The 16,056-nt window shown below is 37.5% G+C and overlaps 1 protein-coding gene across 1 annotated transcript; it reads left to right on the forward strand.

Moving 5' to 3' along the window:
• Window positions 1-977: 977 nt before the first annotated feature.
• On the forward strand, window positions 978-15,315 carry LOC137963930 (agamous-like MADS-box protein MADS1). Its single transcript, XM_068811162.1, has 9 exons — window positions 978-1,344; window positions 1,469-1,740; window positions 11,693-11,774; window positions 14,015-14,076; window positions 14,144-14,243; window positions 14,354-14,395; window positions 14,609-14,650; window positions 14,779-14,939; window positions 15,073-15,315. Exons 2-9 carry the CDS (start codon window positions 1,559-1,561, stop codon window positions 15,074-15,076), a joined length of 675 nt encoding a protein of 224 aa, XP_068667263.1. The 5' UTR covers window positions 978-1,344; window positions 1,469-1,558; the 3' UTR covers window positions 15,077-15,315.
• Window positions 15,316-16,056: the final 741 nt, after the last annotated feature.

Below are 16,056 nucleotides of genomic sequence, written 5' to 3' on the forward strand. Positions count from 1 at the left end.
AACTGGGGGTTGTGGAGCGTCAAAAGTTATTCCCCAGGACGCAAGAAGAAAAGGAGGGTGGAAGCATCTTTGGAGGGGGTCCTTGTTTAAGGCAATTTTTACTCTGTACAGATGTAGATACAGTTGGCCTCTGAGTTAACGCTAGCTTGTCCGGAAGCAATCGAGTGAGGGAGACAAGGAGATCATACATTGTGTTCCTTTGGAGTCCATGAACCAAAGGAGATGGCTTCCGAATACGATTGCACTATCCTCCGAGACCCCAATCATGGCCCACTCTTTCATCATCCGTCATGTGCCACTGCCAAGTGCCGGGTGAAGTTGAGTCTTGTGACACTGACGTTTTGTTAACCGAGGGGTGGTCCGGCCCCCCATCACCATGATGATGACGATGACATGCAAGCCAAGGTGTCATCTATTGGTGATGTGGCACTGCCATATCACCGACTGAGTGGGTGGGTCCTGGTCACATGGGTGAACCGTGGTCCGGACAGATTGGTACGATGGAAATCCTAGTTTGGTTCTAGTCACTTCAATAAAAATGAGGCAAAGGATTTGGAAATTAGGGCAGGGGGAGTCACATGGGAGAGTATAGTTAGCCTTCGCTTCTTCATACGTGGGAGGGGGACTCTTGGCTCTAGAGAGAGAGAGAGAGAGAGATTTTTATTTGTGTGTATATATATTAAGGCGATTGAAATTAATATGAAAAAAGAAGATCGACTGAAAAAAGTTGAAAAAGGGATGATCGTAGGGTGAGAGACAGAGAGGAGAGTGGAGAGGGAGACGTCATATTCCAGATGAAATTCAAGCCAAATCTTACAATAAAAGCTAAACGAAACCTGAAATAAAAACAAAAGAAAGCCCTTGCCCTTGCTCGTTTCTTTGTCACCATTTTTTTATAAATGTTTTCACTGCTTTTTTAGCTTGAGTGCAACTAGGCCCAACGTCTTACTCATACCCATTAATAATCGCTTTCCAGAGGTCCTTTTCCTTTCTCACCCATCCCTAACCATCATTCATCAAAGGGAAGGTAATGGAGTCCCTGTGTGAATAACCAGCCCCTTTTTTCCCTGCCCAGTGTGCTCTGAGCAATACAGTGAGAAGCGAGAGAGGTAGATTGAAAGAGAGTATGCTGGCGAAGGAGATGATGGAGGGTGTGAGGCTTTTCTAACCCATAACACCCATCTCGTTGTCCGCCAGGCCTCCTTCCATTTTCTGCATCTTCTTGGGTGCAGGGCCCTGCAGAAACCAGGATAAATTAGAGGGAAATTACTCCCTCCTTCTCCCAGATTCCTCTTCATACATCTTTTCTTCTTACGACCTCTTTTGTTTCCTTCTCTGAGCAAAGTAAGTGATCCAAATCCCAACCCGTGTCTGTGGCTTCTTCCCGAACTGTTTCTTTAAGCTTCCATGTCAAGGTTACATATTTCCCAGTTATAAAAACTCATCATTTCCTTGTGCTTTGTTTCAGTTCTAGGACGGGGTTTGCTCTCACCGGCCTTCTTTCCGAATTGGGAACATTCGAGGTTGTATAAAAAGGAAAAGAAGAAAACGGAAATTAATGGGACGAGGTAAGATCGAGATCAAAAGGATCGAAAACACGACCAACCGCCAAGTCACCTTCTGTAAGCGCCGGAATGGCCTTCTCAAGAAGGCGTACGAGCTATCTGTGCTCTGTGACGCAGAAGTCGCGCTTATTGTCTTCTCCAGCCGAGGAAGACTCTATGAATATGCAAACAACAGGTATAGATTTTTTTACAGCTTCTGTTCCAATTATTTCTAATTATTAGCATTATCCTTTTATTACTTTCTTCTCATTCCTTTCAACCAGCTTCCTGAATCTCTTGCTCGTTAGCCCTCTCTCAGCTTCTCCTTCAACATCTTGTCTATTTTATTTATGCAGCTGAGATGATTTCTTATTTTATTTTATTTTATTTTATATCTGTTAACTACTGTAGATATCTGAAATATCGGCAACCAACTAGTTTTCTGTTTGGTTTCGAATCCATACCTAGCTTCTCTACATCTAAATAGTAAGGACAGACTTCCAGCCATCTGAAGACCTTCCTATTTAGACAGTCGGCAGATTTCCGAATTTTCTGAAGTATGCTACCTTTGCATAAATATACATGTACACAAAATCTTGCTGTTTTGGGATCAGATCAGCTAGATTTAGTCACTTGGTAGATCATCCAAAGACAGGCCAGCGAAATCTTTTAATCATGTTATGCAGTTTAGTATGTAAGTTCTTCCAAACTACTCTCTTGGGTCTCTCTCTCTCTCTCTCTCTTTGCCTTTTTTCTCTCTTTCCTTCTCAAAAAGTCACTCCGTGAGGTTTTTATTTTCCTTTTGGATGTGAATTTATCCTTTCTTCTTTCTTGGGTCCGATGCATAGATCTGATTTTTGTAATGGGACTGTGGAAGTTGAGGTAGAAATAAGGATGGTTATAAAGCATGCGGGAGAAGGGAATCAGCTCTCATGGGGATCTCCTTCTATGGGTTTTTAACATTGCCATTTTCTCTCTTTTTTTAATCTTTTATTCCTCTTGCTGTTTGTTCCTTTCCACCTCTCTCTCTCTCTCTCTCTCTCTCTCTCTCTCTCTCTCTCTTCTTCCCCCTTCACGTCACACCCTTCAGGCATAGAAAGCCTGCAGCAAGGCTGTCACGCCCTTGTTAACCCATTTCCTATACCGAAGTGCCCTCTCGCTTTGACGCTTCCTTAATAACACGTCAGTTCTTACATTCAGAAAGTTATGGAGATGAGGCGAATCCCAGACCTCCAGTCGTTTGGATCTCCTTCAACCCTCGTTAGGGTTTAGTTTTTTCCCCAGTGATCTGTCAACTTTTCTTTCTTTCCCCAGATCATGGTCTCTTCCGCTACCCGATTGAAATAAATGACCTGGGAGGGGTGGTTAGACTAATAATAAGTCCCTTTTAGTTTCCGAGCGATGTGCTTCCTCTTCCTTGCTACCTTTCTCTGTTAGGTTTGAAGAGAAGCTAGTGCATGTGTGGACATCCTTAGCTACGAATCTTGGGCGTCACTAGCGATTTTTCAGTTCTCCACCTCTGATAAAAATTAAAAATTAAAAAAAAGAAAGAAAGAAGAGTGAGCTGTAATCAACGTTTACACTCTGGATTTTTCTCGTTTTCGATTTTGCTTTCCCTAATCTACCTAGTTTGAGCTCCACTAAAGGCCAGTTCCTTCAAAGCCATCTCTCGCAGGCGCGGAAACGGGTAAAACCTTAAAGGAAAGAAGATTTCTGAACAAGGTAGGTGTAGAAGCTAGTTTCTCCATCTATCAAAGAAAAATGGGGAAAGAGAAAGGTTCCTCGGTTCATCTTTTGACTCGAAGAAGTTTGCAGCGGCGGAGAGCCTGCATTGGATTAGACGGACCTTTACCTACTTCTGTTTTTTCCTTTCTAGATACTAAACGGATGAACTTGAATTTGAGAGAGATCCCAGAAAAGAAAAAAGTGTAAAGGAACAGGTATAATAAACAAATGGGTAAACTAGACTGTCGGAACAGAGAGAAAAGAGCGTACGATGAGTGGCAGCCAATGGGGAAATCTGTACCTCTGGTTTTATTGCATGGGGAGCGTGCAACTGTGGATGCTGAGATAAGAGGGATACTGTGACCATGAGACATGGCCGCTTCATTTAAATTACTATAAACTAGTGGCAATCTCGTGATTCTCGGCCCCTTCGAGGTGGTGATGGTGGTTTCTCCGGGGATTACACGGCGGATAGTGCATTCTTCCGCCACGTGTCGAGCATAAGTAAGCAACCAATCATGTCGTGGGTTCTTGAGTTGAGGTGGCACTTCGGACCAATCAAAATGTCCTTCTATAGGTTTTAAGGTTTTTGGGCAGGAGTACGAGGAGGAAAGCAGGAAAGGTTTGGACTTCACTTATTGCGCGCTGCCATGTTCAGAGCTCAGAGGCTTCAGCGCTCGATTCCCGAATCATCTGCGTCGCGTTATCGTCTTTCTTTCTTTTCTGTTTTTTTCACTCTTTCTTTTCCAATATTCGCACCTGAGATGATTCCCAGGTTTCCAACTGATGAAACATGGACCACTCATGGGCACCTCGTTTTGTCCTTACTGGACGAGAGCTGATGGATGGAGACACGAATCTAAGCGGAGGAGACTGGTCGTACTTTGAAGTGATTTTCTTCGACTTTAGAATCCGAAAACAAAGTAGCAAGAGCAGAGCTCTCGCGATGAGATTTTTCATGCGATTTTCTTTATGAGTCTTTGAATTGATCACTTGAATTTAAGGATTAAAAGCGTTGTCCTATAATATATAGCTGACAGTTGAAAGAGAAGAAGGAAATTTCAAGAAACTTGGGTTACGTTGCATTTATTTCACTGTTCGGAGGTTGATGAGAATAACCCTTTTAATGAACACGAGTTTATAATTAGCAATAAAGTGACACTTGGTTTTCAGATAAAAGACTTATACCTGAAGTGTTAGGTTAGTAGCTTGCCAGCGAGCTGGTAGAAAGTGTGTTTTCTAAATTGTTAAATTTAGTAAAAACTGAGGACGGATTGCAGAAGACTACAGAGCTCTAAATAATATTTGCTTTTGACTTGTTGCTTGGTGAAAAAAGAAGGAAGTTGTATCCATAAGCGAGTCTGCTGCTTTTCTCCTTGCTCGAAACTGCACTTTTGGAATCTGACAACTCATTTACTTCCCTTGAAAAAGATGCAAGTTCATGACTTCCATTTGTCCTAAAATATCGATTTAATCTTTTCAAACATTGCAAAGATGAGTTCTAGTTCATGTATTAGTCTTGTACTCTAGAGCTCCTCATGAGTTGATACTCCTGTTTTATTCTCATATTCTAGACCTGCTTTTATTGTTAACTGCTCTTATATAGGTGGTTCTTAATAGACCAACTTATGTTTCAGGTAGAATAACCGGCATTTGGTAGCCTTTCTCGTAGCAATCCTGAAACTAATTGCTCAGTCCATTTTCAACTCCATGTAGGAGGATTTTAGACTTCATATGTGTGTCAGTTCTCTCCCTTGTCATCGAGTTTTCTCCTGTAGGACACCTGTCAAGTTTGCCGATTTATAACCCTACGATATTGATGTCAAGATTATCTTCTTGTTAACGAAATTGAGCATTCCATTTCTCTTAATTTGTTTCCTTCAACTTCCCATCAAGATTGACCTCCTATACAGAAAATGATCTTCTTGTGGTAAGAGCAAGATTTTTAGCTATGGTGTTTTCTTATTCCTCCTTTGGGCTGATGAGCTTGCCCATTCTCATAAACAAATTCTATCTTTGGTCTCCATGTTCTATTATATCCGGACTCAATCACAGGAATGAGCCACAGTGTACCAAAGTTTGTACTAAAGGGACCTTATGAATATTCAGATGATATCGGTTGCTGCAACATGTGTGAGAATAGAAAACATTATATCAATGCTACATTCAGTATCTATCACTAGTAGATGAAAATGCAGTTAAGTTAGAAATATTTTTGTAGATTTATAATTAATTTATAAATCAATAACAAATCAATCACATAATTGATTGCAAATTTAAGAAAAAATGAATACTTAATTTAAAGATTTGGATTACCCTTATTTCTTTCTCTATCTATTTGTGGATTAGGCTAATGGGACTAAACCATGTAAAATTTCTTTGTGTTTTTTTTTCATATACCCAATTTTATTTTTCCTAATGGTTCTTTCACAGTATCAAAGCCAAAGATTTAATCTTATTGTCTCGTTGGTTTTTTACACAATTTTTTTGGTGATATCTTTTTTTTATTATTATTCGTATTTTCATCTATTACATAGATCAGTTCATTTTCAGCATTTTACCTCTTGTTTCATTGAAAACTACCTGTAAATAATTAAGAATTTCAAGTTTTTTTATGATGGGAAATTTTTTGAAAATTGTTATCTATCCTACATTTTAAAAAAAATTAAAGCAACCATTTAAAATAAAAAATAAAAGTTAGGTTATTTTACCTCTTATTTTTGTCAAAATTATTGAAACCAGTTGCGCTAAAACCTCGAGGCTATAGTGAAGGTGCAACATGAATATAAGAGGGATCGGCCCAGTCGATATTAAATTCTCAACACTCCCCCGCATGTTGCCATTTGTGGCTCGTGGAAACAAGTGGGAGCGAGACTCGAACTCGGGACCAACCTTGCTCTGATACCATATTGAAACCAATTGTGCTAAAACCTCGAGATTCTTGTATAAAGATCTGTGGGGTTGCTTTCCTAAAAGGTTCGAGCCTTTTAGTGCAATGGTTTCAACATGGTATCAGAGCAAGGTAGGTCTCGAGTTCGAGTATCGCTCCCATCAGTTTCCACGAGCCACAAATGGCAACGTGCGTGAGAGTGTTGAGAATTTAATATCGACTAGGCCGATCCCTCTTAGCCTCGAGGTTTTAGCACAACTGGTTTCAATATGGTATCAGAGCAAGGTAGATCCCGAGTTCGAGTCTCGCTCCCACCTGTTTCCATGAGCCACAAATGGCAACGTGTGGGGGAGTGTTGAGAATTTAATATCGACCAGGCCGATCTCTCTTATATTCATGTTGCACTTTCACTATTGCCTCGAGGTTTTAGCGCAAATGGTTTCAATATGGTATCAGATCAAGGTAGGTCCCGAGTTCGAGTCTCGCTCCTACCTGTTTCCACGAGCCACAAATGACAACACATGGGGGAGTGTTGAGAATTTAATATCGATTGGGTCGATCCCTCTTATCTTCATGTAGCGCCTTCCCTATAGCCTCGAGGTTTTAGCGCAACTGGTTTCAATATGGTATCAGAGCAGGTTGTTATCAAGTTCGAGTCCCGCTCCCACCGAATTTGTCCCAGGTATTTCTAGTGAATTTGTCTCAGGGTTTTTCGGTGAGTTTGTCCACGGGTTTTTCCCATGCGGGGAGTGTTGGAATATTTGTTTGTATCGATAGGGCCAGTCCTTGTATAAAGATCCGTGGGGTTGCTTTCTTAAAAGGTTCGAGCACTTTTAGTGCAATGGTTTCAACAAAAATCATTAAAAATGGAATCATAAGTGTTGATTTCCTCCACTATCATAGTTTGTTAAGAGGTAGATGATGAGCCAACATGGCTCCCTCGAATAGCCAGATCGGCTCATTCATTTGATTTCAAAAATTGGATTTGACATAGGAACATCATGCGAACCTGATAGAATGGTACTGGGTCCACTTATCCTCTTATTGTTTTTGTTTGTTTTTTCTCATTTTCTATCCGAACCAGACCAATGCTAGTTTAAAAAAAAAAAAAAAACAAGTTTGCCTTGGATTTTTTGAAATCTTCACCATTTAATATCTTAAAAACTGACATGTTCAATCTTTTAAAAAGAGGTTGGATTGAGAAGGGAGTTATATCTTAAACCAGTGTGGAGACATTTCATTGTAATGGGAATAAAGGTTATGTGAAAGACACAATCTCATTTCTTATACCTTTGACAAATATATATATTTATACACACACATCATTCATCCATTTTCATTTTTCTATTACCTTTTATTTGTGTCAAAATCTTACAGAATGGAGATAGTACGTGCTAGTCGGATGGGCCACCTTCCATCTTGACTACTGCATCCTGATCAAGCATGCTAATAAACCACAATGTCATTCTTTGCACCATCAATAATACCAAACATATGAAGCTCCCTTTCACAAGATAGAGGCTCTATCTTTAAAAATTTCTTGTTAAATGTTCTCCTACCCTCAATTCATGTTGAGGAGGTTATAAAAAAAGAAATGCTTTTGTCAATTCATAATTAACTTATAAATCAATCAAAAGATTGATTTGTCCTGATTTTCAAAACTCAAGAGAAAACCTCTTCGTGTGCTTGATTACTGCAAATTACATAATTGATTGCATAAAATCTCTCTTTCTATCCATGGATTAACCTCTTGGGGCTAAATTACTTAAAATTTCTTTGTGCCGTTTGTTTTTAATATACCCAATTTTATTTTTGCATAGACTCTTTCGAATGCAAATAGATATCTAGGCAATATAATAATGTAAAGAGTATAGGATGCTGAGATAGGTTACTGGATTGGAGAGAAATCCTTTCAGAACTCGGCTTTATTGAGGGTGTGAGATGGTGTGAGAATTAGAAGACACTCTCAATTTGAATAGAGATCCCCAGAATTTTGGAGGTTGAAATATCACTGCAAAAGAGTTAATCAGCTGTGAACATTAAGCTTGACTATAATAGAAAACACGTATCTTAAGGTAAGTTCAACTGCATGGCCAACATGAGAATCTCATTTGGCCGTGCCATTTGAGAAGTTATTTCTCTAAAATTTCAAATCAATTGATAGGGAGCACGTGAGGAGATCATGTTTAGTTTATTCCATTTCCAATAAAACACAGAAAAGATGAAGAATTAGTGAAAATTATTGGAGAATTGACTATAGATAACATGTTAGAGCTTGGAGATCTCTCTCTCTCTCTCTAACCAGGCATGGTGAAGCAAACCCTAATGGATGACTGGAGATTGAAGTGGAAAGAAAAAGAAAACATATTACTTTTTGTTACACATTACTGTCCTTTTGGGAATTTAGCTGAGAGTAGTCACTCTTGGATTAAACATAATAATGCTGTGGAACAAGTTTATGCTTTTAGTATTCCGGTGAGCGTGTGAATATACTTACAGAAAGAGATGAAGAAGACATTGGTAACAGATTTGGAGTTTCCTTGGCTTCCATAGGTATAACGCAAGTCCTCAAGCTAGGATGATGTTGTAAAAAAGACCTCATATCTACTAATTTTGTGTGAAGTATTGTACACCTCTTGTTTTTGTTTTCTGACACCCTATGCCTCAATGGAACTTGAACCCAAAATATCACATTGGAAATCCCCTCATAAGCTTATAGAGCAAATGCCTGCAATTGAATACTGAGTGGTCCCACTATTAATCAACCAACCAAATATTAGAAATTTGTTCCTTCCAATTTACAGTATCTAGTCACCTAGTTAACAAGGCTTCACCCAATCTTAAAATTGATATACAATGAGCTTTGTCTAAGATGCTAGCTTTATATGCCCATATATTCTCATGCTAATATATAGTTGGTGTCTCATGGTTGTCTTTCAACCGTCATAGTCCTCCTGTTTAGAGAGTTCAGAATTTTTTACAAACTGAGTGTTCTCCATGTGGTTTCTATGACTCTTTTTTGCAAGAGAAGACATACACTAACATATGGCATTCTTTCTTTCCTTTTTCATCACCCAATGTAGCCTGAACCACCTTTGTTCTTCATCGACTTTATTCAAGACCCGATGACCCTAAATCTATTTTTGCCCATTCAGAGTAGGATAAGGGTCACTCAAGAAAATGAAGGCCTTGAAAAGAACAACTTGGGCTAGCCACTTTGGGTAATGAAGGTTCCTAGAGATCTAGAATGACGCATAGTTTATTAGCATTCCATGGTCTAATTTTTGCAGTCATAAATATGCAAATTCAAAGGACTGCAAGCAAAGTGAAACAATCTATCTTTTCATGCTTCGGGTTTAGGGTAACAATCTTAGTTGACGACCCAAGTACTTTGTGTTGAATATATGATTGTCAAAATCTCAGTTTCCTAGGACAACAATAGTGGCTCATAAAAGACGAAGTCAAATGATGGAAAACAGTAATGATCGAAAAAATTAAAGAGTTTTTTAGTTGTCTGATTATCTAAAGCTCATAGTTACTGTTTTCAGTTGAAGTGGGTAAGTAATGTGATTCTTTACTCATTTATTTACCTGCTATCCACTAACAAATTATTAGACAGGTAAATGAGAATCAGAAGTTTAGAAAAAGTCATAAAGTCTTCAAATAGTTAAAAGAATATAAAAAATCTGTTAACTATATATATATTAATTAGCGTATATATATTAATCACTTGGACTTCTGGAAATAAATCTTCAATGTGACACTTCTTGAAGATTTTGTATGAGATTGAAGACATTTCTAGGCATTCAGCAGTTACTTGGGCCGACATCTTGTAAACTATTAACGTTCTCAGTAGTCTTATTTTGCTAATTTTCTTTTGTTGATTTTCTAATCTGTGTCTACATTGAGTCTCCTTGAATGTAGTAGTTTGCCTTTAGAGCCCCCTCCGTTATGTTTTCTCATTTTATTCAAAAACCAAATTGTCCTAAACTAGCTATACATCTTATCTCCTCTTTAAACCAGAACATAACTAAGTTTTCTTAGATAGGATCAAAGTCTCCACACAACTCTCACAATGGATGGGTAATTCAGTAACTCATGGAAACTTTTTAACTGTATCTTTTTTTAATAAAAAATTAAGAAGTATATCAACGTGTTTGAATCTTTAAGGTGGATAATAAAACATAACTAAACCATCTTAAGGAGGAGCTAAGTTACAAGTTCACTCTCACAATGAATAGGTTATAAGGTAATCAACTGTGGAAACCCTTTACCTGTATGTGGTTTTAAATAATTAAGAAAATAGACATATAGCCAATTTATTTGAATCTTTAAATGGGTAAAAAAATTTTAGCTCATACCTGATTATGTTCAGAGAATTCTGGCCTTAATTGGAGTAAACAGATCGTGGGCAGCCTTGGAAATGTTGGGATAAGGGATGGCATTAACCATATCAGTGAATGAAGTTTTGTGATATAGTTGCCTTGGAAAGGTTGGGAAAAGGGATGACATTAAACATACCCGTAGATGTAGTTATAGTTGCCACATGTTATGACATCAATGTGATCACAGGATTGCTAAGATTGTTACCAAACTTCCCGAGGACAAAGAATTGCATTTCTCAGTGACAGACACAGACCAATTCCATCACTTTGGGATCTGATATGGGTGCAAGTTTGATGCTAGCAAGAAGTTCATTTGAACCAGTTCAAGAAGCAAGAGTGCACTAGGCTATAGCTTGAAATGAACGACCAATTAATTAGATTGGACGCAGCTTCTTCAAATTTCACTTATGATTTTCAAAAACCACTTAGCAGTTACAGTTCCACCGTCTTCTTTTGTTTTCCTTTTGCTGGCAAGGAGAGGGATGGCGTTGTTCGTTGCTATGTCTGTACTCAAACCTTAAAAGTAACTTTTTCTTGAGTATGGTTATGCATGTGAGCTGTGTAAGATATTCATGTAAAACTTTTGCGATTGGCTTCACATGACTATTGCACCTGAAACGCCTACAGCATCAAAACTTGTTAAGAGTATGAAGTTAGAGCATCGGAACTTCATTGGTGGATAATCTTGAGCTATCTGCCTCACCTGATCCTCATTCTTAACCTTGCAAAGATTGTATGTGGAGGCAATATGTTTCATATGTTGGTTTCATTCTTACGTTCCATGTTAAATACAAGGCACGAGAAATAAGTTATATTAATGCCATTGCTTTACTTTCATATATTTGCTAAACTTGCTCAATTTTAGAGTCGGTCCAAGCCTTTCAAAATATCGTGATGATCAAGTAACAGGTTATCTTGGTTGTAAATAGAACATTTTTAACCATTCATATAGAAAGAAGCATATCATGTGATAATACCAACCTTAAAAAAGTGAAATGTGCACGTAAACATTTCAGTGAGCTGCAGAGAGCTAACATGCTTTTGGGATTTATAGAAACAGGAGCTTTAGTTTACTCAATTTTTTCTATGAACTTCATGACGTATAGTTCTGATATAGCGGATTGAATTATCTAACTTTGTTGGTGCAGTGTTAAGACAACAATCGATAGATACAAGAAGGCTTGTGCAGATACATCAAATTCTGGATCAGTTACAGAAGCCAATGCTCATGTAAGTAGTTCCATCTTAGAAATTTTATTTATACTACAATAAAAATTGTTCAATAAGTTTTTACCGAGTCATATAGTTATTTTTAAGCTTCTAAGTACTCTTTTTTTTTTTTTTTTTCATTGTTTGGTCTGACAATAGGCAGACAATCTGAACATCTAGCATATATAGAAGAGCAGGAAAGCTCTTCAGTTGGCTAAAGAATGTATAGTGTTGTATAATACTTAGTCATGCTTTATTAGATTTACTATGCCGTTCCAATTGGATGAAGATTTTCTCTAAAAAATACTCACTCCAGCCATCAGAGGTTGTCTTTTTCACGTAAAGTATTAGCTTGATTTTTATGTAGCAATGGAAATGTAGCCTCTAAAGCAGGGATTCATATAAACAAAACACATCAAATTCAGAAAGAAAAGGAGATATATCTGTGCCATTTCCTGTTCTTTGTTGGGTTGAGTAGGATGTTAGTACTACAATAGTGAGAAGGGGTGAATCACACCCCTGAGGCACGATTTGGTTTGAGAGACAGTCAAGGAAAGTTTTAAGAAATTAAAAAAAAAAAAAAATAGAGAGAGCTTTGAAAATAAGGTTTTCAAAAAAACTGTTAAAGGTTTGTCTAGTTTCTTTGCTTTTGTCTGACTTCCTGAAACCAAACAGGGCCTTAGTACAGTTCGATAGTTTCTTTTGGGCTTGGAAGCATTTGAAGGACAAAGAGAATCATGCGACTGATGTTCAAGCGCGAAGTGAAATTAATTAACCAAAAGTAAACATGAATTGTATTGCTTTACATACCTAGCAGCTCTGACCATTCTGGTGTTTTAACTACATTTAACACAGAAACAACAACTTTCTCTAGGGTAATGCCCTAACAGCATTAATCAGATCTAATCATCAATAATACCTTAAAAATATTTATATTCCAATTGTTTTTGGGTAAATGTTGATGGAACAAAAAAAAAAAAAGAAGAATGAAGGAAAAGAGAAGAGAGGAGGATACCTTCAATTGTTTCTAAAAATTCAAATCAATGTACCCTAAAGTGAAATGTGCTAGAATCTTTCACATAAATATTTTGAGACACTATGGTCTCAAGGTTATTGTGCTTGAAATTTCAAGCATTTCTCTTATTACAAAAGGAATCCATCTTATAAGTGCGATGAATACCATTAGATTACTTTTCAATTAGGTTATAAACATAAAAACTAAATTCCAAAAAAATAACTACTTAACGTATAAATCTTCTCAAAATCTAGTTTTCGACTTTGTCTCCTTCTCCATTAGTTTCATTCTAAGAGAATTGATACTCTCATAATTTTGAAAACTTTAAGAAGGCTACTTGAGAATAATTATGAAATGCTAATTTATTTATCTTAAACATAATAATGGCCTCACATCCCATATTTTTTAGTTTTATTTCATTCTAACAATTTTTTTTTTTTAAGAATTCAATTAAAAATGAATTCTAAGTGGATTTGATGGAGTCCACTTGAGGGTACCAATTTTAGATTTATAGGTTTTGAAAATGTGTTTCTAACCACAATATATAGACTTTGTGGATTTTGCGGGCAAATATTATCTGTATTTCCTTCTATTAAATTTTTATTTGTTTATTTCAAAGCAACACTCTACTCATTTGACACTGCATGTAATCAGTTGAACAGGGCCCGTTGTAATTATTATTTGAAGACGAATTTATGGAAAGATGATAGTTATTAATTCTTTTATAACCATGGAAGATTCTGCTATGACATCAGTTCACGTCCAAAAATTGCATTAAACATTGAAAGATATGAAGATTTCCTTTTGGTAGAAAGATGTTTTTTCTCTGGTTCAGGAGACATTAGATCTGTTGAATGGCATGGAAGTGGTTGGAGATTTTGTAGAAGGCAATGCGGGTGTTTCTTAATCTTAAAGAAGCATGTCTATACAGCATCTAAATAGGTTTGTGAAGGGATTCTTCAGATGAAAACTACATAAAAAATGGTCCATCACCTGTCTATTATGTTTCCATAACTCTAGTATGAGGAAATAGTTTTGGTTGAACGACTGCTAGTTGTTTTAGTTCGGTTAGTTAGGGTAAAGGGTAACTGTTTCTGCAAGCGAATCATTTTCAATACTAGCAGATGATTGAAAGCCGCTAGCTGTCCTATCAAATTGGAGTTTAGTATTTCTTGGGTTATTGGAATTGATACAGAGAAGCTTTATATACTCACCTCATTACGCGTTTTGTATCGTATGAGTGCAGTACTACCAACAAGAAGCAACAAAACTGCGTCAGCAGATCAATATTCTACAGAATGCAAACAGGTAGTTCTTTCTGCATTTCATTTCACTCGTTACTGCTAGGAGATAAAAACTAAACATAATATTTCAGGAACTTAATGGGCGAGGGCCTTAGCTCAATGGGTGCAAAGGAACTCAAGCAGTTAGAGAATAGACTGGAGAAAGGCATCAGCAGAATCAGATCGAAAAAGGTCTCGAAATATCTTGATTGATTGATTTTGTTGCGTTTATATTGATCCCCGTGGGAAGTCAACTAACATTTAATCCTACGTTTCGATCTTTTCTGCTAAAATTCTATCAGAACGAGTTGCTGTTTGCTGAAATCGAGTACATGCAGAAGAGGGTAAACTAAGCAATTCATCTTTTCTTAAACAGTTTATTTCAAAATACTGCACCACCAGTCAATGTTACAATTGTTATGAGGATTCTAGAATCTCCTGTATCCACATTTCATTACAGGCTGATTCATCTTCTGTTTATTTAGTTTTATTCCATTAAAGCTGGGCAACTGAAGTTTGGCTAACGATGTTCTTTCCTCGTAAACCAAACCATGCAGGAGATTGATTTGCAGAACGACAACATGTATCTCCGCGCCAAGGTTCAGTTCTTCTCATTCTGTTCCTACGCTCATATGTGTGTTCGTATATCTTGCTTGAATATACAAGTATTATAAAGGTTTTTATTAGATGATATTAATGCAAAGAGAAATCATCTGATGCGTGTCAGATTGCGGAAAACGAGAGAGCCCAACAACAGCAGATGAACCTTTTGCCCGGGCCAGAGTACGAGGTTATGACTCCTCAATTCGATTCTAGGAACTTCCTACAAGTAAATCTTCTGGAACCCAACAGCTACTCTCGCCAGGAGCAAACAGCTCTCCAACTTGGGTGAGTTCTTCCTTTCTTAATTTCACTGGTTGTACAAGCAAGCTTGCGAATATCAGACATAGGACTACACCCGAGAACCCGAGAGGATATTTCTTCCTAGTAAATCTACTCATTTGGTTGCTTTGCTGCTCAGGTAAATATCGTCGAGGATACATGTTCGTCGCAGGGATCATTGTAGTTCTGAACTTCATCAGTGTCCTAATCTATTGAAAGTCTTGAGTCATGGTTTATGATGAGAAAACGGGGAAGACTAGCATTCTCTAGGTGGAATTAGGGACTCTGTTTAACAAATGCTGTCTTAGAGGACAAACTGATTTTCTCATGGATGTATGTTATGCTCTATATATCCTTATGACTACACGTATACGAAATTTAATCTGCTGAATGATCTCTCCTGACGCACGTCCCCCTTCAGAGAATTGATAGAAAACGTAATGAATAGGAAATTAATACGACTCCAACAGAGTTTAGTTACATATTGATAGCAAACATGTGATCTGACCATTGTTCCTCCCCACTCTGCATCATCTTGTGTTGGTATCGGCAAAGCCTGCATAAGGTTTCATTTTGATCAGCAATTACAGAGACAAAGTTTGAGTAGAGAGAAAGCAAGATTTGTTGAGGCTGTTACTCGCTCGGATTGCAACACACCTGTCCCATTCCTATCATGGCTACCTTCCTCGCTCCGTAAATAAATAGAGTCTACAAGAAAAAAACAGAGAAGATACAGAGAATCAATTAAGTGGTGATATGTTTTCTTATATTAATTTCAGGAGCCTCCAATCTTTCTTGCCTGCCTTCTCGCTTATTGATATGGTGATATGCCATATTACTATACAAAACATAGGTAAAATTGTTTTGCTTGTGATATATAGATACGATTAGCAGTTGAAGTAGAAGGGAGTTGAAGCATAGGACAGGTTTATACTTTCCAATATAAAGATTTTTATCATTCTTTTCTAGCTCTCTTTGGATTCCTTATCCCAAATAGTTTCCAGACAGGAAAATGATAAAAGACAAAGACAGGTTTATACTGTTGTCATAGTTGGTGAATGCAGGAAACAAACAGACCACAAAGTAAACAACATGAAGAGTAACTCTAGAGGGGAAAAAATGA

Source organism: Aristolochia californica, unplaced genomic scaffold (assembly GCF_029961685.1).
Source record: "Aristolochia californica isolate CCGP_79_NKW_82.1479 unplaced genomic scaffold, dmAriCali1.0.hap1 SCAF_4, whole genome shotgun sequence".
NCBI lineage: Eukaryota > Viridiplantae > Streptophyta > Magnoliopsida > Piperales > Aristolochiaceae > Aristolochia > Aristolochia californica.

Coding starts and splice junctions, on each gene's coding strand:
- LOC137963930 (XM_068811162.1), top strand. CDS start 1,559: ATGGGACGAGGTAAGATCGAGATCAAAAGGATCGAAAACACGACCAAC. Junction 14,077..14,143: donor ATTCTACAGAATGCAAACAG/GTAGTTCTTTCT, acceptor ATAATATTTCAG/GAACTTAATGGGCGAGGGCC. Junction 14,396..14,608: donor TCGAGTACATGCAGAAGAGG/GTAAACTAAGCA, acceptor CAAACCATGCAG/GAGATTGATTTGCAGAACGA.